The sequence below is a fragment of the Ambystoma mexicanum genome, chromosome 4q, assembly GCF_040938575.1.
Source record: "Ambystoma mexicanum isolate Mex_15411 chromosome 4q, UKY_AmexF1_1, whole genome shotgun sequence".
Lineage (NCBI taxonomy): Eukaryota > Metazoa > Chordata > Amphibia > Caudata > Ambystomatidae > Ambystoma > Ambystoma mexicanum.
This window is the reverse complement of record NC_090928.1, coordinates 995,575,542-995,596,010: the sequence shown is the minus strand read 5'-3', so window position 1 is coordinate 995,596,010 and position 20,469 is coordinate 995,575,542. Positions and strand designations below refer to the sequence as shown.

At 45.5% G+C, this 20,469-nt stretch overlaps 1 protein-coding gene across 1 annotated transcript in view; it reads left to right on the top strand.

Moving 5' to 3' along the window:
* PTPN14 (protein tyrosine phosphatase non-receptor type 14) overlaps positions 1 to 20,469 on the top strand; it is a 1,387,330-nt gene that overhangs the window by 1,236,079 nt on the left and 130,782 nt on the right. The window contains exons 13-14 of the mRNA XM_069608563.1: positions 7,879 to 7,957; positions 16,720 to 18,200. Coding sequence (XP_069464664.1) covers positions 7,879 to 7,957; positions 16,720 to 18,200 — 1,560 coding nt within the window. The remainder of the gene's footprint in view (positions 1 to 7,878; positions 7,958 to 16,719; positions 18,201 to 20,469) is intronic.

Sequence of the window (20,469 nt, the reverse complement as noted above, 5' to 3'; positions counted from 1 at the left end):
TGACAAAGTCATGAGAAGAATGTCTTGTTTTATACATTTCTTCGATGACCACCCTGAGGGCCCTCCAAAACCTTCACGGAACCCCACAACGTGGAGCAGCAGTCACTCAGAGCGGGGCAATATTCACTCAGCCCGCTTTCAAAAAAGCCTGTCTAGACACCTTGCAGGCTACCACCTCGCCACATCACCTAGGTCAAGGCACTTATTACCGTAGCATGCAAAGCTCTCAAGACCCTGGCACATACACAGACCCAGAGGATGAAGGGGACACATTGGACTTGGACCAATATTGTGACAACGACAATGAGGACTTATATGCCATCCAGTCCCCAGACTACACAGAGCCACTGGTGGCCGATTCCCCGATAGGCAACAGTTTCAATATAATGACCTGCTTCTAAAGGCTGCAGAGCACTTCAAAATAGACACCCAAGAAGCCCAAGTCAACAAAAACTTCTTGGAGGACAACCTTGGGGATAGAAAATTGGCAACTCAATGCATCCCCCTGTTACAATCGGTACAGAGGTGCATTCAGCCCTCTCTGCTTACACCCAATTTGACACGGGCAGTCAACCCACTCATCGAGAAGATGTTCAGACCAGCCCCCCTCTGAACCCTCATACATTAGGGGGCAGCTAATGCCCAACACTTTAGTAGTTAGCACTACAAGAAAGAGGGTGGGAACCCCTCTGGCCTCTGCTGAAGCCCCACCTGACAAGGAGAGCAAGAAAATAGACACTGTGGGCAGGAGGTAGCTTCTTTGGCAGCCTATCAAACAAGGATAGCTAATCACACAATGCTATTAGCCAGTTATAATTGCCACAAGTAGGATGAGCTCGCACAACAGATAGACTCAGTCCCGGAGCCCCTAAAAACTCAACTCTCACTCACCATGGCTGACGGGGAAACAGGTAGCCAACTGCATCCTTAAAAACAACCTGGAGGTATTGCATAGACCTGATCCAAACACTAGCCAACCACATGCCAAGACAAAGACAGACCTCACAGAAAGGACAGCGTATCCTGTTGGAAGAGATGAAGGCACTGCTTCTAAAGGAAGCCATAGAGTTCGTCCCAGCAAACCAGGTAAACAAGGGTATTTATTCAATGTAATTCCTTCTGCCGTAAAAAGACTTAAAAATGCGCCCTGTCCTAGACCTGCGCCCTGCAAACACCTGCAAACACCTATGTCGAGCCACAAAAATTCTGCATGACAAAACTTCAGGAGGTAATCCCACTGCGAAAGCAGGGGGACTACATGGCAACCTTGGATATGAAAGATGCATACTTTGATATTTCAATGTTCCCAGCGCACAGAAGTTTCTTGTTTCACAATAGTGAACCAACACTACCTTTTTAAGGCACTGCCCTTCGGCATAGCCTCCGCTTCAAGGGTATTTACCAAGGTACTACCGGTAGTGGCAGCGCATCTACGCAGAGAATCATTTCCAACGTACCCTTATCCCAATGAATGGCTCATCACAGTGAAATCCCCTCAAATTTGCAAGCAAAATACCCAAAGAACAGAACAATCAATCTCCTGTTCGAATTGGGATTGTCAATCAACAAGAAATAATCAGGTTTTGCTCCAAGCAAAACCAAACCGTTCTTAGGAGCTGTCATAAAGACAGAAGAGGTTCTAGTCTTTGCGTCAGATGAAAGCGTGCAAAACGTACTGCTGCAAATACCGCAGTATCTAGCCGGTCACCAAATAACCGTACGCAAAGCAATGCACTTGCTCGGGATGATGGCAAAATGCATTTACTTGGTTACGCACACACGGCTGCGCATGCGTCCAATGCAACAGAGGTTAGCAAAACAGTGGTCTCAGGAAAGCGGTCCATTGGATGATCTAGTGGTTGTTTCGCTAACCCTAGTTCAAGCACTACGCTGGTGGACAAAGGAAAACCTGTTAAAGGGAAAACCTTTTCACTGCCCTACAGTGCAAGCAGTTGTCACAACAGACGTATCACTCGCCAGGTGGTGACCCCATTACCTTCACCACACAGCGCATGGCCTGTGGACACAGATCACAGTCCAAAATCACATAAACCTTTTGGAACTGATAGCCGTGCTCAAAGCACCGCAAACTTTCCAAGTGCACATGTCCGGTCAGACAGTACAAGTCCTCGCGTACAGCACCACTGCCATGTTTTACATAAACAAGCAGGGGGGCACTCACTCTCCAAATCTGTCCAGGCTAGCACAAAAAATGTGAAAGCGGGCACTCAAGCGGGGCATGTTCCTAACATCGCAACACGTTCCAGGGGAACTCAATTCTCTGGCATACTCATTAAGCAGAGATCCTCTACCCAAAGAACACACGTGGCAGCTCGACTGAAATACCATAAACAATATCTTCTCCCTTTAGACTTCACCACAAGCCAAAACACGCAATGCCCAGACTTCACATCCAGGTTTCCCTAACACAGGTCCAAGGGGAACGCCCTATGGATAAACTGGCCAGGGAAACTTGCCTACACTTTTCCCCGACCCCGCTACTGGGCAGGTTGGTGAACAAAATACACCTGGAGCAAGTGACACTAATCTTAGTTGCTCCTATGTGGGTGAGACAACCTTGGTTTCCACATCTATGCAAACTGGCAAGGCAATATGCAATCCAATCAAACACCTGTGCCCCTACAACATGCTCACACAGCACGCGGTCCAACGTTACAACCACAACCTCAGTCTATAAACTTGGCAGCTTGGCTCCTGAAGTCATTGAATTTGGCAATTTAAAACTACCTCAAAGGTGTATGGACATCCTCAAGGAGGCACACAAACAAAACACCATTGAGGCACTCATGGCAGGAGTAAAAAGACTTTACCCTCCAATTTCAAACCTTCCTCCAGGTTGGGACCTAAATGTGGTACTTGCAAAGCTCATAAGATCCCCCCCTTTGAGCCTATGCACAAGTTCAGCCTTAAACACCTTACATATAAGACAGCTTTTCTGGTGGCTATCACCTCCATTAGAAGAGTCGGTGAACTACAAGCTTTGTCAGTGCAAAACCCTTACTTTGTTATCCACAAAGACAAATTGGTACTAAGAACGCACCCTAGGTTTTCACCGAAGTTCATAGTCAACCAGTCCATCGCACTACCAGCTTTCTTTCAAAACTGTTTAAGCTCAGCGGAGAACAAACACCATACACTAGATGTAAGGAGGGCGGTACTTTACTATGTAAACAAGACAAGACTGCTTAAAAAAACAAATGTTTGTCTCCATAGCACCTGGCAGGGAAGATGATCACGTTCCAAAAAGCGCCATCTCCAAATGGATAGTGAAATGCATACAGCTCTGCTACTCTCTGTCTAATAACAGTCCTTCACACCAAAAGCGCGCTCTACCAGGGGTACTGGGGCTACCTTGGGCTTTATTGCAAATGTCCTGCTGGACGCCATTTGCAAAGGAGCTATATGAAGCTCTTTTCATACCTTTACTCAGCACTACTGCATTGATACACATTCTAAAGCAGATTCACAGGTGAGACAGGCAGTGCTAAAACATCTATTTGCCTCTGTACCTTTCCAGACACTGCTCGCTAATCTATGCATAGAATGTGATCTAGGCAGATTCCACAAGCCTCAGAAGGGATACATTACTCACTGTAATCGTATTTCTGGTGTTTGTATCTGCTTAGATTCACATGCGCCCACCCTTCCTCCCCTGTGGAGTGGAAGGCGCATAGATGTTTCTCTGGCCTTATCTGCTTTCATCTGCTTTTTTACATCTGTACTCACTCTAAACTTCATGCTACCTCATATCAGAAACAAAACAATCGGAGGGACCTCGAAGCATGAAGGACTATGGGTACAGTAAACGTCACACTAGGGATAGCATTACTGGCACGCCCAGTCGACGTTCCTTTTCGACTTTTGAAAACAAAAAATGTAATACTCTGCAGCTACCACTAGATGTCGGCCTATGCATAGCATGTGCATCTGAGCAGATGTAAGCATCAGAAATACGATTACGGTGAGTAATGCATCCCATATATCAGCAAAATTATGGTGGGTTTAAAAGGCTTGCAAAAAACCTTCCACCTGAAATGTGAAAGTGCAGTATTCCATTTGAGCCAAGTCACACATGAGACAATGCCACCTAGTACACATCACTTAAACCTATCATGATTAAGCGGGTGTGTGTTTAACATGCCCCATCCACAAGCCTGCCACTCTATACTACAATGATGATCCCTAATAAGGGTTAAACCAGGTATGTAGTTGTCTGCAGTCTAGAGAAATGTCTGTCTTGGGTGCATTAAGCTATGCATAAAATAGCACTTCCCTGTAAGAACGACAAGAGCAATTCATTGGAGAAAACGGTTTGCATTTGAGTCCATTTGCATACCTACAATGCCTTGCTGTAGCTCTGAACTGGCGTTGTGGCATGTGTGACTTGCCTCAAATGGAATATTGCATAAATATGCTGTGGCAGGGCCGGCGTTGTGGCCCTGTCAAGGCAGGCAGGCCCCCTGACCACCCCTCCTTACCTGCAGTGATGGCGGCCTCCAGGGCGCAGAAGCAGACCAGCAGCCGGGGGAGATGTTAACTCCAAAGCTGGAGATTGTAGCAGCATCCCCTGCAAGGGGTTCAGAAACACTCCACAACACCGGCCGCAGGACGTAGCAAGGCTAGACCCGGCACCATGGGATGCCGTGTCCACGACGACACCGGCATGCTTCAGAAGACTGTGTGCTGGGGTCTGCAGCTACAGGGGTCCCACTAGCTCCCCAGGAATTATTTTGATATTCAATAAGAGGCATCTAGGGAGGCTCCCCCTCCCCAACACTATGCCACCAGGGAGTATTATTAAACTAAAAGGACCTGTAGTCCTTGAGCAATGCACTACCACTTTTTGTTGCCTTTATTATTTATTTATTGTTATTTATCTGTTTCTCCTCTGCTTCACACTTTCCACTTCTCCCTCCTTCCATGCACTTTTCCCCTCCCCCTCTCCCATGCACTTGTGCGTTCTCAATGTAATTGGGCCTAGTAAGATCGCTGTTTTGTTCTCCCGTTCCCCTCCCTTGTCGCGCTCTGAAACACTTGTGTACAAGCGCGATAAAAATAAAATATCAATCAATCAATATCAATCAAAACGGCCATGGTCCCTAGCCGGGTCCATGTTGGAAAAGGGCGGGGCTTACCAGCCCTTTTAAGCCCTCCCATGGCATTCCCCTGTCACACCCCCTCGAGCCAAGTAAGCTATTTGTTAAGGTAAGTGGACATTCCTGGGAGAGGGTGGGGTGTGGGTTACTTGGGTGAGGGCAGGAGGTGGTGGAAGATGTCCGAGAGACCAGAGGAGGCGAGAACAAAAGGAATGCAGAGGCTATAAGGAGTGGGTCTGTGGAGTGTTTGTGTGAGAGAGGGGAGAGTGTGAATAGTAGAGATAAAGTAGGAGGAGCAGAGTAGTAGCAGTAGGGGTGGAGCTAGTAGTAGTAGTTAGGAGTAAACATAGTAGGCAACGGGAGTAGCAAGTGACGAAATACATAGTAGAGTGCTAGTTGGGTGCTAGAGGGGTTAGCAGGGCAACATATCCCTGAGGGTCTGATTAGGGGCTAGCAACAGGGTAAGTAGGGCACCATATCCCGAGTCCCTTAGAGAAGTAAAAGTGAAAGGAGTGAGCAGGATGCTGGGTGAAAGAAGGCACCCTTCATTACAGCCTGATACTCCCAAGCACGGATATGAGAGGGAAAGTAAGAAGATCCCTAGGGAGTCAGATAGCCAAAGACTTGGAGGGGGGAAACATGTGGAGCCAAGGTAGTGACAGAAAGATGGGGTTTACCGATTCTAGTGTTACTAACATTCTCAGTAGGGACGTTTGGGTTAGGGTGGCAGGGTCAGGGCCGGGGTAGACCAGAAAGAAAGACCAGAGAGGTCCGGGCCTAGCGCCAAATTTCCCAAGCCCCGCTCGGTCCAGATACCTTTGTCACAAGAGATGCAGCTATCCCATCTAATAATTGTAATGAACGCCCTTGGACTTGCTTTCAGAGTTGGTGTGTTTTTTGTAGCAGGCCACTCTGTGACTATATATATATATATATATATATATATATATATATATCTATATCTTACATAGGTAACATTAACGTAAGGGGGAAAAGCACTTCAATCTATATAGGACTACGGTTTAAGTAGACAAAATCGACTCATTAAACATCACTGGAGACAGTGGTGAGGTCAGGTAAGGTAAGGAGGGTGGGCTAGCGAGCAGAGGGAGCTGCTTCTTAGACAGTGAAATAAAGTTTAAGCAAATCTTTGAAGAAATCCACATTTGGGCTGGCTTTGATTGTTATGCACAGTTGGTTTCAGTGAAGTCGGGTGAGTAGGGAGAAAGAGTGGAAGCGAGAGGAGGCACATGGAGGGTATGGGATGGTGAGGTTTAGTGCAGATGGGGGTTGGATGTAGAGTAAATTGAGATGCCATCAGACTTGTACTGAGGAGCAAGACCATTCATTGATAGCTTTGTAGACTAGGAGAAGGAACTTGAAAAGAGAGCAGTTGAGCATGTAGGGACAACCTGCATGTAGGTAGGTTGAAAGGGGGGGTGATGTGGGTAGGTTGTAAAGAGTGTTGGTCTAGAGGGAGGAAGGAGTGAAAGCACATCATGGTAGCAGTAGCCAATCGAAAGAATACTCCAGTGAGCAATGTGTTCTGTTCCTGCTAGACTCATCTAAGAACTAGTCGCCTCAGACCTGTCCCCTAGCTCGGGCAATTAAGAATACATCTGAAGACTCTGCTATTTAAACAGAAGGATCAAAGATCAGGATGTGGCATCAATCAAACCGAACTGGCCACTTGTGGCCATCCTACTCCCACTTATCAGCATATAAGTCAGAATCTGATTGACTAGATAGACGAAAAGCCAAAACTTCTATAAAATAATATTTAATTAACAGCCATAATTAACAGCCAACACGTGTTTTGACCCATTAACTGTCTTCCTCTGTGCAAGTCCTGTTTTTATAAGACTTTCAATAGTTCCACAACATTCACATTATTATTTTTGATTAAATCAGTCCCTTTATATGAGGCTCAAGTGCCAATCCACAAAGTCTTGACCTGTAACACACTGTGAATACACTGTATGGTAGATACCCAATGTTGCAAAATATGCAACTCCAAATTCATATACTGTGGTTAATCAGGCCCAGGTCCCTGTTGGAATAAAGCAGCGTTCAGCATGTCGAGAAACACGTATTGGCTGTTAATTAAATATTATTTTATTGACGTTTTGGCTTTTTTAATATCTGGTCAATTGGATTCTGACTTATTGGAATTGGAGTAGGTTGGGCGCAAGTGGCCAGTTTTGTTTGATTTATGCCACTTCTTGTGGCTTTGGGCTTACTTCTCACTTTGACTCTGTCCTGTGCTTGCCCGCCCTTCTCATTTGATAATTGGTATGTTAATTAAATCACTTGTAAGCGAAGGAGTTTTTGGTAGTTCGCTCAACTTGGTACTAGCTCTCGTTCAGTTACTCCAGGGTCAGGATGACCCAGGGATAAGAAGGGGGTGGGCTCCAATAACCCTACTTCCTCTTGCTCCTTGTAATTGTTACCACCCTTCACCTTTACTACACTGCACACTGCTGCCCCTGAACTAAGTGTGTGCTGTAGAAGTCCCTTATTTAATATAGGATGCTGAAGTGCCCACGCCAGGCTGTCCTAGCAGAGTTTTCCTCTTAGAAGCATAGTGCAATGAATAGGTGAACGTGGGAGGCAGCGTGATGTTACATTGATTCTATATGAACCTGTCACTTAGATGGAATCCAAGAGTGCTTTAAGGATCTTATACGGTGGTATTCCAGTTATAACCATTGGCCTTTTTGTGTGAGTATTTATTGCTTTTTGTTTCTTTGATTTATTTCAGGCTCGCCAGCAGCCATACATCCTTCCTCCAATGCATCCCCAGTGCGGAGAACATTATTCCGAAACGCACACATCGCAAGGTATTTAAAGTTCCGACTTAATGTACGAATAGCGTGTGTCACACTCGGCTGCAGTTTGGCTAGCTTTCAGCCCTCGGGCTCAGATAGTCTCCCAGAGTGCTCTGCCTTTTAGCTGCGCACTTGCCTCGAAAATCCTCAAACTGATTCCCTTCTTATTCTGTTTTACGACCCTTGCTCCGTTTACAATTTGCTTTGTAGTCATGTTATGCTGTGTTAATCCCAAAACTTTGAAGGTCTTTGTGTACTACACACATTTCTGGTGAGCTTTTTGATTCCTTTATACTATTTGATCATTGATAATTTGGAGTTAGGGGCATGCATTGAAACCTTTAATTTTTCTGCCTCTTGATATTGTAGTCCTGGGACAGCCATCTACAGTGGTGCTTATTGCCATGCATTATTTAGTGTACTAGAGTGGCACCAGCTACTCTTGGGAGATTGAGGCCCGGTCTTTGCTAAAATGCACTTGTATCACTCGGTTCCTTTTGTGACTGTTTCATCTTTGCATACAAAGTTATCAGTCGTGTGACTTTGTTAATCAATGGCTTGCCACTCCCAACATTATTCAACAGATTTGTTTTTTTTTTTACTGTTAACACCGCTATTTGTGACGAATAACAAGCAGTTTCAATGTTCTGCCACAAAAACAATGGCAAAAATCAAAGTTGTTTTGCACAAGAGAGATCGGTGTTCCTCTGCCAGGTCGCCAGAGCCTTCTTATGAGATTGCGTAATACCCACTTTTAGTTTCCATTATTGTCAGAAAACCTCTAAAATAAAAGCAACAGAAGACAGTGTCGGTTCAAACAAGACTTTTCTCAAAAGAACTCCCGCCAAAATAAATCCGGGGGGGTTCATAGTAACCATCAGGGAAAATTGAAGAGAGCCTTGTCTTCATGCGGCCGGCCTGTGCGATCCGCATCCTCACCTTAGAGTAGACATTTTTTGCCACCCATGATTCAGAGCCGAAATGCCTGGAAAGTACAGCAAGAGATGCAAGTGGAAGCATCATGATGAGGGACTGGAGGCACGAGGAGCTCAAACACTGCCCCCTAGATTCAGAGGTGCTTGCAGCCAGGGGCTGCAATGGAAACCTGTGGTGTTGCGGAATTCCTATTCCGAACAGATACCCTTTTCCTGTACTAGATATCTCTCGACTATTGGTGTAGGGATAGGTCGACTAACTGGTACACTGCAGGATTGCCAGAATGACTAACCTGTGAACTGAGCCCGACAGCCAGATGATGTCACGGCAGCCTCAAGCCAGACTCAACATTTTGGGTAGGGGGGGGTTGCATGGCAGTTTTGAAAGCTGGTAGTGAGTCTGGCCATTGAACCAATTGTGCTGTCAACCCCCCACTTCCTTTGAGCCAAGGAGGCTGAATAGCTATTTCAACTTCTTTTAGCCCAGTAGATGCATCTTTCAAACCAATTCCGAGGCTCTTTAGTTTCACAAAGAGGCTCATCATGGGAGGCGTGGCCCATCTAAAAGTTGAGCCCATCATAGGGCAGTGGTCTTCACAGTTTAGTATGCCAACCGTCCCTTAAAGAAACATTTGTACAGGTGCTCCCAACCTTCTCCGCCCCCACCAAATCCACCTATCCCTGGTCATGGGGTTAGCAGGAATATGGAAATGGAGGCACGTGGTATGCTGAGCAACCCCTTACCCAGGGTTGGGCTGTGGGTGACAGCATGCCAAGATGACACCTTCACCCGACTCTAAGGCATACTACTACTAAATCTATTTAGTCTTGACGGGAAGGACAAGCTTGAATGTTCTTGAGGTGTATCGCATTGGGGTCCAGATGTCATTTGGTTTGCTAGGATGGTGGAAATGCGTACCAAGGAGGACAACACCATGGGAATTGAATAGTATACTTCTGCGGTAGGAGGATTGAGGAGGGGTTGAAGCCAGCTCATCAACCCAATTAGGTTATTTCATTGAAGGTGGATGGGAGAGGGCGCATGTTTCCAATGTAAAAGATCCAAAGAATGATCATGGAGGATGGAATCTGGACAGCATGGAACAGGCTCGCTCTGAACATATGTCTTTTTCGTTTTGGATTCTTAATGTACACTGCCTTCTATTCTCCCTCATCACTTGCCTTACCCTGCTCAGTCTCTCTACTATCTCTAAATTCTTCACACTCCCTCCTCTTTTCTTTCTGTTCCTCCCCTGTTCTGTCACCCTTCACTCTCTACCTCCTTCAGGTGTCCATTTGTACTCTTACTCACTCTTTTGTGTTCTCGTATTCCCTCTTGCATACTTGATCAATATTCTCCTTCATTCCCTTACTATCTAGTGTTCTTTGTCACTCCTTCCTGTTCCTCCTGTATAACTTCTTTTCCTCCCATCCTGACTTTACATTTTGCTTTGTTTCTTCCCTTTATGCCTACTATTCTTTGTTGGTCTTCTTATGCAGGGCCCTTGTTCTCCCCCACTTCCTTTCTGTCTCTGACTCACTCTTTCTTTTGTTCATTTGCATGGATCATCCTCCCTCACATTCTCTTTCTTACCCTCTCTCGTATTATTTTGCCTTGACTCCCTTTTAATCTCTTTTCTCTCCCTCCCGTTCGGTCGCTCCTTTCTCCTCTTTTTGGTCTGCTCTAGCTTAACCTCCATTTTTGTATTTTGTCTCTCTTACTTTCCTTCTCCAGAGCACTGAATTTGTCCCATGCCATCCATGAGTAGGTCATCCAGTCCTGGTGTTTCCTTCCCAGCAAGACAGAATGTCCCACTATGCAAAGAATAAAGCCTGGACTGGATTACCCAGTTATATACCACATGGAAAAATTCCATAGCTTTGTGTCTGTCTCTACCTCTTTCTCTCCCTCCATCTCTAGCTATCATCCTGCTATATGCCTTTTTCACTCTCTCTGTGTCTCTTTCACTGCTTTCTTAGTATGGCTCTCTGTATCCCTTGACCTCTTGTCCTGTCTCTCTTTCCCTCAGCCTCAATCTCTCTCACCTCTGTCCTCTGCCCCTTAGATGTATGTGGCTGTCGCTATTCACCCTTTTGTTTCTGTTTCTCCCTTTTCTTTCTGTTTCTCCCTTCAGCTCAGTATGTTCTACTAAGTGCTTTAGGTGGCATGAGAAATCGAGAGTGGGCTGTGTAAAGTGGTGTGGCCTAAGTGATGGGTGTGGCTTGAAGAGTGCCGGGTTGAGAGAGTCCTGCATAATGCACACTACATTTGGTGCAGATTTCATCTGTCACAAGACTCAATAAAACTGTGAAAGGTTTTCAAACAATACCCATATAAACTCATTTGGCCAGCTTTAGCAATTGTTTTTGCGGCTTGGGCTGCCTAGGTGAACAGAGGATCACTTCTAGTTTATCTAAATGTTTCCTTTCATTGGTTGGAATTCAGTGCTTGTTTGTGCTTTCACACTTCTAAGCTTCACTCTGGTAAATGACACATTCCTGCTTTCACTGCCTCAGTACCAACAAACGAATTTGCTTTTGTGTGGAGTATTGAGATTGGTTAAATAAATACTTCACTTTTATCTGCGCAATCAAAGCCCACGTGGTTCATTGTTGCTTTCTCTGGTACTAAGTGATGTCTCCATCGTTGGTATTAAACTCCTAGGAAAAGATGCAGTAGATGTTACGTGGTAGAGACTAGTCGGTTATGGTGCCCAAGATCAAATGTATGTTAATTAAAGCTATTGCTAGACAGCCACATGAGCATTTCCACAGACAGGGCTCATAGCCCCACTCAGACATTATACAACATTAAACAGGCTGGTGTTCTGGGTACACAGTTGCACTTGGTGTACAACTAGTTAAAGATTGCTATTGATAGTTACTTGGGGTACAGAGGTTTTGAAGAAAGCTTAGTTTCCCCAGAGAAGCCTCCCTGCTTCTCTTCGCCAGCGGCCCATGAGATTGTTTAGTAGCCACGAAAGACACAAGGAATCGGCACCCTTCTTTTACAGGTGTTGTATCTAAAGTGTGTAGAGGATGCAAATCACGCAGTCCACAATCCAAAAATAATACAATGTTAACTGTTGATATCCCAAGCTCTGGTTCTCTCTAACTTGGACTATTGTAACAGCCTCTTTATAAATCTACCTGCCTCTACTCTCCGCCCTCTGCAAATAATCCAGAACAGGACTGCAAGACTTGTCCTTGTCCTCAAGCCCTGGGATCGTATCTCTCCATTGGCTCCCAGTGGATGCAAGGATTAAATTCAAAACCCTCTGCATTGTCCACAAGGCTTTCTGAGGCCTGGGTCCAAAATACCTTCAGCTATCCCTCTGCAAATACCTCCCCTCTCGAGCTCTTCGCTCCTCTACCTCCAACTCCCTCAGGGTCAGTTGTTTTTCAAAGAAACGAGCTGGGGGTAGATCTCGGTCTTCGGCTGGGGCCTCCCTTTGGAACAGCCTCGCTGCCCCTCTAAAACTTGAGGATAACCATCTCCGGTTCTGGAAGCACCTCAAGACCTTCCTCTTTTCTTCTGCCTTCGCTCCCCCTCTCCCCTGCTGATCTGTTCTCTCTTGGCACCGTGCACCTGGCCACCCTCTGTCCTTTGGGCCCAGGTATCTGCTCACCCTGCCACCCTCCCCACTGCCTCCGGGCCACCCCTTGCACTAGGGTCTGTATCTGTACCCATACAGCCCCCCATTTTCTTCCTGCACTTATCAGACCTACCCTGTCTGCTGCCTTAAACCTAGCACTTGCAAATTGCTGGCTGCACTACCACTGTTTGTTGCCTTTATTATTTATTTATTGTTATTTATCTGTTTCTGCTCTGCTTCGCACTTTCCACTTCTCCCCCTTCCATGCACCCCCCTCTTTCTTGCACTTGCGCGTTCTCAATGTCACTGGGCCTAGTAAGATCGCTGTTTTGTTCTCCCCTGTTCCCCTCCCTTGCCTTGTCGCGCTCTGAAACACTAATGTACGAGCGAGATAGAAATAAAATATCAATCACTCCCTTCACGCAGGGAAGTCAGATGATGCTAAAAGTTGCAATAGTGCAGAAAGCAAATAAAGAACTGTGAACCTTGTGTGCTCTATCACCTTTAGCAGGTACTGCACTGTAATGGCTAAAATACTGGATTGTGCGTCCAAAAGACAAAATTCCTATACTAGCCAACTTGCCCAAAACTGGGTGATCCTGGGTGTGCACATTTCACAACCGATTTAAGGCCAACACCAAGAGCTACTGAAGATGTTTATACAACGAAAATGTCTGCCGGAACAAATGATAGCAGTGCCCTCTTACACACTTAAATTGCAGTGCAGCTTTTTATTTAATGACTTTAAAACAAAGTGTATCATGCTTTTAAGTTACGTTTTACAATGTAAATGAACAAGGAGTTATGAAAGCAGGGCTTACAGTCAATATTTTAGTTTTGTGTTACCCCTGGGAACAAAGGATTCTCTGAAACCAGAACGTGACTTAAAGCAGATCACAATTGCTGGCGTTTTTTTTTTCAGACTTCGTAAATCACTACACAAACCAATGGCGGATACTCTAGATACAACAAACAGACATTTGCAAACCCTGGACACACTGCTCACAGAGAGCTCGGCGTTTCTCTCTATGTGAGTTCTGCACTGGGATTTCTACTCCCTGCGGAAGCATTGTTCACGGCGCATCTCTGCCCGACCAGAGTCCGAGCTTCTCTATACAGATCTTGCAAGAAGGCCATAACTAGGTGCAGATCTTGCTGCTAGCCCATGAGAAAAAGACGAATGGAAAAGGGATAGGAGTTATCTGTAGGACCATCAAGAAGGCCATAACTAGGTGCAGATCTTGCTGCTAGCCCATGAGAAAAAGACGAATGGAAAAGGGATAGGAGTTATCTGTAGGACCATCAGGAAGGCCATAACTAGGTGCAGATCTTGCTGCTAGCCCATGAGAAAAAGACGAATGGAAAAGGGATAGGAGTTATCTGTAGGACCATCAGGAAGGCCATAACTAGGTGCAGATCTTGCTGCTAGCCCATGAGAAAAAGACAAATGGAAAAGGGATAGGAGTTATCTGTAGGACCATCAAGAAGGCCATAACTAGGTGCAGATCTTGCTGCTAGCCCATGAGAAAAAGACGAATGGAAAAGGGATAGGAGTTATCTGTAGGACCATCAGGAAGGCCATAACTAGGTGCAGATCTTGCTGCTAGCCCATGAGAAAAAGACGAATGGAAAAGGGATAGGAGTTATCTGTAGGACCATCAAGAAGGCCATAACTAGGTGCAGATCTTGCTGCTAGCCCATGAGAAAAAGACGAATGGAAAAGGGATAGGAGTTATCTGTAGGACCATCAAGAAGGCCATAACTAGGTGCAGATCTTGCTGCTAGCCCATGAGAAAAAGACGAATGGAAAAGGGATAGGAGTTATCTGTAGGACCATCAGGAAGAAACGTAAAGATGTTGAGCATCATTCACACTTCCCTTCAATGCTGTGTTTGCAGCAATCAAGAACGAATCATTGAATTTACATATTTTGGTGATAGTCCTGTCTTCCATTGTCCTAGAAACATAAAGGGCACAAAGCAGGGCATCAGGAGCACTGCCTGTGAACAGCTTGATCCAGCATCCTTTCCGTTCATCAGCTGCCGGTGCCTTTTATGCCTGAAGGGGAGATGTTGGGCGCAGACAGCAAGGGGTTTTTGAGGCAGGTGCCTGCCCATTTCAGGACTGCTTAGGAACCCGCTATTTTACAGGTTTTTCTTTCCTGAACTGTGTCTCCCATTTTCCTGCTAGTGGGGGCCAGAGAGGTGCCCTGCAAATGCATGGCTCCACAGGTGTTGTGGCCAGCGTGCCCCTTTCAGGGGGGGTCCACTGTCGACTTGTAGTAAGCGAGAAATAAACACAGCCTGAAACGTTCTTTCAGGCTGTGCTTATTTCCATTATGGTGCCCATTCGCTGGAGGTAACCTGCATAGAGGCCAAGTTGAAATGCACAGAAGCCTAAATGGTTTGGGTGGTGCTCCACACTGTGGGATTCATACCCACTTGCGAAAGTGCCCCCGCCCCCTAGGGGAGCAAGCCCCACACTTGGAAGACCACTGGAGGTCTATTGAGGCCTGGCAGGCTTCCTGCCACTGTTTGCTGCTGCTGGCTACGCGGGTCACGTTAATGATTGTCACATTTCTCACCTCTGCCAACTTTAACAATCTCTTGCCCTCGGAGCTGGCATCCCATCAGAGCAACTCCTTAGCCCTCCCAATCCCAACGCTGGCGCCGCCCATGGGCCTCATGCAGCTTGCTGATCATCGGCGGCTTTGCAGCATGAATATGGACGTAGTTGGTTTGAGAGCAGAAAATAAGCTGATGACTAGCTACAGTTAAAAGGAAATGAAATGCGGAGGCATGATGCGTTTAGTGGTCCTTCTCTGCCATCGTAAATCTAACTATGTGTTTTAGCATCGCCAAAGCAGGTTGTCTGTGACATGTCTGTGATGGCTGACATTAAGCTATTGCCATCCACCATGTTATCCTCACTGGCAAGACGTTCAGATCCAGCAGCCTTGACGTTGTTGTTATGGTACCTGCCAGCCATGTTCGTATTTGTTTTAGATTTTCCCGTTGCCGGAAATTGATTTTTTTTTGTGACTACAATCATTTGTCTCGCAGAACATTAATCATGAAGACCTGAAAAATGGCCACGTTTGTTATAAAGTTGCCAGCAACGAATAAAATGTGCTCACATTTTAAACCTAAAAAGACACACTTCAATATTTACTAAAGAGTGCAATACCAACAAGTGATTTGACAGGCCTACTGCTCAGACCCTCTAGTGGTCATGTGGTGGGTAGCGTCTCGCCTGTCATCCTAGTCATCGTAGTGACGGCAGTGCAAATCCCGACCCTGCGGCATAGTTAACACCGAATGCACCAAGCATTCTATAATAAATATACTGTGCAAAGGGTTCCCCCCACCCCCCGAATTGTGTAACCTGATCCGGGAGACATGTTTTGCTGGATCCCTGATCCGACAAGATCTGGCCCAATGCCAGCCCTGGTTTTAATAAGGTCAATTTGGTATTTGGCAGCTCCAAAAGCAGTAAACGGGAAGTTAATAGAATAGCACTTGGTGCCTGATGGCAAAGATGCCATTTTGTGTACTTTTATCACTTTCATCCATTCCTGTTTTTTTAGCTCACTGCATGTTGGGACTTGTTGGCCCACCCGTGTTGTGGGAAATGTAAAACTACTAGTCCCAGTCTGCAAAGTGCTGCAGCAGAAAATCTAGGACTGAATGAATGTTATCCTGAGGACGTGGGGCCAGTTGGTAAGTGTGTATGCACGCAGATTGTAATGTTGGATGTTTTTTTCTCTTTTTTGTAGTAGTAGTAATCGGAACAGTTTAACCCCCACATGAAGAAGGTTGAAGGAAATCCAGCGTCTCTTTGATATTTTGCCACCATTTCGCACCCTCCCTTGATGGAAGAGCTTAGTGTACCAAGGTTACTGTAGTAACTACATTTAAAAGCGTATAGACATTTCTGTAGCTATTATTAAAAGAGGGCTGGGAAGAGGGCTCCCCTTAATTCTTTCCCTATCGTATTTCTTAACCATGCTCAACCAGGCATTTGTACTCCCAAATACATAATGATCTTCAATAGATACATGTTTTCAATTACTTCCGATTTGTTAAAACATTTCTTTGCACACGCATTAATTGTATATCCTGCCGTGTTATTTTTAATGGTCTTTGTTCTATTTAATGTCTGTCTTCTGGTATGGTATGTGGAGTAACTGATCGTAACACTATATAACAATACTCAATTGTTTCTTTTTCATTCTGATCTGCAGACAGCATTTCTCATGGGAATGAGGATGCATTCTACTATAGGTCCCAGACAAGCTTGGACAGATGCGCCCCCGAATTCAACTACCTGAATGGCACAGTGCCGAACGGCAGCGTTTGTAGCACCCACAGCATGAACTCCCTCAACCGATCGCAGAACTTCATTCAGGCTTCGCCACTGTCCTCCAATCTCAGCATCCCAGGAAGTGACATTATGAGGCACGACTACATCCCGAGTCATAGGCACAGTGCCATCATTGTGCCCTCGTACAGGCCAACCCCAGACTATGACACTGTAATGAGGCACAAGAAAAGAGGCATCCTTCACATGGAAAGCCAAAGTCAGTCTTTGAAGAATCTCAACATCGGAAACACGCATGCCTACAACCAGCATGGGGACATGGTCTACAGCCAACCAGAGATTCAAGAAAGACACCCATACTCTACACCTTATAGCCACCATGGCGGTTATACGAAAACTGTAACTCCATTTGATCAAATTAACCACATTAATGCCACGTCAAACAAGCCCGCCACTACTTCCATTTCCCACACGGTTAGTACACCGGAACTAACAAACATGCAGCTGCACAACAGTCAGTGCCATAGTGCAGCCCCTTTACGGAACTTTGTGACTAGGCCTCAACCGCAATACACCCGTCCTGCCACCAGCACACCCGACCTAGCAAGCCATTGTCCGAGGTATGTCAGTGGCAGCAGTCCTGACCTGGTAACCCGCAAGGTTCAGCTCTCTGTTAAGACATTCCAGGAAGATAGCTCACCGGTTGTTCACCAGTCACTGCAAGAGGTGAGTGAACCCCTCATGACAGCCAAACACCATTCAGCTGTAAATAAAAGGCATAGCTTGGAAGTCATCAGCAGTATGGTCCGTGGGATCGAGGCCATGACATTAAAGACCTTAAATGCACCTCTGCCGCGCAGGAATACATTGCGAGAGCAACTGCAGCCTGTGGATGCAATGCCAAAGGCCCATGAGGTTCAACAGCTCCCGCAGTGCCATCACAAGAAAACCTTTTCTGACGCGACAATGCTGATACACAGTAGCGAAAGTGAAGAAGAGGAAGAACACCAAGAGCCGGTGTCACAAATGCCTGCTAACCATGGCCGGACTATGGATTATAGTGCCCAGTTGAAAGCGGCATTGGCTAGAATACCAAACAAACCTCCTCCAGAATATCCCGGCCCAAGGAAAAGTATCAGCAACGGAGCCCTAATGAATGACCAAGAAATTGTGGCCATGGCTCTGGCTAGAGCAAAAGCCATGAGTCCAGGGCCATCCCATATCGCAAGTGCCTCTCGAACAGAACAAGTGGCAATTAATGGACCATCACTTGGGCCATCCCTCTCTGAACCTGACCTCACAAGTGTTAAGGAGAGGGTCAAAAAAGAACCATTGAAGGAAAGACCCGTTTCTGAAATGTTTTCTGGGGAGGATAGTATAGTAGAAAGGGAGATCCTTATGAGAGTAAGTATATCTGTTGCATTCCTGGTGCGTTTGTAAATCACACCTTTACGTGGTGTGTTTTTAAATCAGACTTGCTTGTTTTTCATTTGTGACTTTGATGGTTCTATGCCTTCTGTTTGGGCAGCATACATGCACAGTTTCTGTACTGTACCTTTTGAAGGTGCTCTTTATGCAAGGGTTTAGTTCCAGTTTGAATGGGCCCTGTGCAGTATTTTGGAGAGCAGCCATGTTGAAAAACAAAACAAATGAAGGTTTTGTCTTGGGTCTCACATGGAAGCCCTCTTGACTACATGAATGTTCTATTCCTGCTTAACTATTAGGTCTTTGACGTTAGCGCTCTTGTATATTAAATACCCCAAAGCCCGCACGCTTCAAGGATGGCGAGTGGAAGAGGAATGAAAGGGTAAGTGGCCTTCATGTAGCCACTCGCTATCAGTTACTTAGTTCACAATCTATTGCAGTGTTGTACGCGTGTATCAATTGCTTAGGACTTTGCCCGAAATAAGACATATTTCATGTGTGAATGCACAATGCGGTACAGATTAATTCAGCCCTTTTGAGGTTCCGTGTCAGACCACCATGGCACCCTGGCCCTTCCATTAGTAACATATAGAAGGCATGATTCCCCTGGCGGTGATATTTCTGAATCTGAACGGTTTTCTAACTAGTGGAGCTAGCTGAGTTCTTGAACTAATCCCAAATTACATGGAAAATCAGCACCTTGGGAAAAACGTTCCCAAGGTACGTGATTTCCATGCACTTGCTTTAAACGCACATTTGTGTCATGCTTTTGAAGTACTGGATCTGTCCCATTTTAGGTTTTTTTTTTCTTTTTTCTGATTCGAGGATGTTTCTGGTTTCCCGGATTGTATAGCCATTCACATCTGACAAGCCTCAAATATAAAATAACTTTGATTTCTAAAAGCAGAAGATTCATGTATTTGCAGGTCTCGTCACGGTCGGTTTAATTTTTGTCGGAATATTTTCTTGCTGATGTATCAGTTGAAATGTGAAAAAATGGTTCGTTATGACTTCACGCAGTGCTTTTTCCTGGTCCAATTTCGAGGTACTTTTGTATGAGGGTGATCGATCTTTTGGGAAATCGGAGAGATTGAAATGACACGTGCATCCGTTGGGAATGCACAGATGTGCACATTTGCAGAATTTAACCTGACAGCGTAAAGCCTCTGCATGCAGATGCACTGCAACTGGGTAGAGCACCCACAGAATGTGAGGAGGCTGCATACCACATAGATCAAAGCCCATCCATGACTTAGAACGAATGCACTATGAATTGCTGCCTCCCTGCAGCTCTTTCCCTGGTGCATGGACTCCCCTGTCAAAACTGAGCCGCATGGGGAAAACCCAATGTGATATTAAATTGCTGTGGCTTTATAATTTTTGTGCTGTTAGTAGTCACCATGCCACAACCAGACATGGTTCACATTTAAAGATTTACAAGCCACCAGACTAAGGCATACAATTATTAAGTTTGGAAACACAGGTGCAGAAGATTAAAATGCTACCTCTGCTTTTTGTCACTTTGTGTTCCAGCATCTGTCAGGAATGCACTTCACCTCTGATCGTGCATTGTGCCACTGAAGGGCCAGGACTAGTGTCTGTAGGGGAATGTTTCCACTAGAACTTTGGCATGGAGCATTTATGAAAAGAGGGCCCGATTAGCAAATGCCCTTTTAGAAACCGAATTACCTGCAGCATTTTATGTTAAAGAAAAACAAAAAAGAGAGCTTTCCATGCCTTTGCAAATAGTAATCCGTCACACAGTGGCCGTAAGGTGGTATATAACTATCAGGTAACATTACTTAATATATGACTCAAAACTAATGGCGCTGTAGAAACTCTTGTAAGCCAAATCTCTCTATCCTCAGTAGCTGGTGCTAACACCCCACCTGTGAAACAAAACTAAAATTATTAGGAACAATGTTCAACATATGGCTCATAGGGAACGCTCAAGCACATCTAGAGTCCATCACATAACTACAATCCTGCACATGGTACTTGCTATATATGTACCAGCACTCTACAACACAGGAATAGTGTGCCACCCCCTTGCATTTGCACCCGAGTATTATTCACTTATGTCTCTGCATGGCATGAGTGAGCAAATTAGAGTTGGAGTGCTTTCCCCTATATTAGGCCTTGTTAATTCAGGTCCAACTTGCCTCCAGCTGCTTTTACGTTGCCCACCCTCTTAACCCTTTGCCTCTCATTTGCTCCTGAGCCTGGAAACCTGGAAACCTCAGGCAGG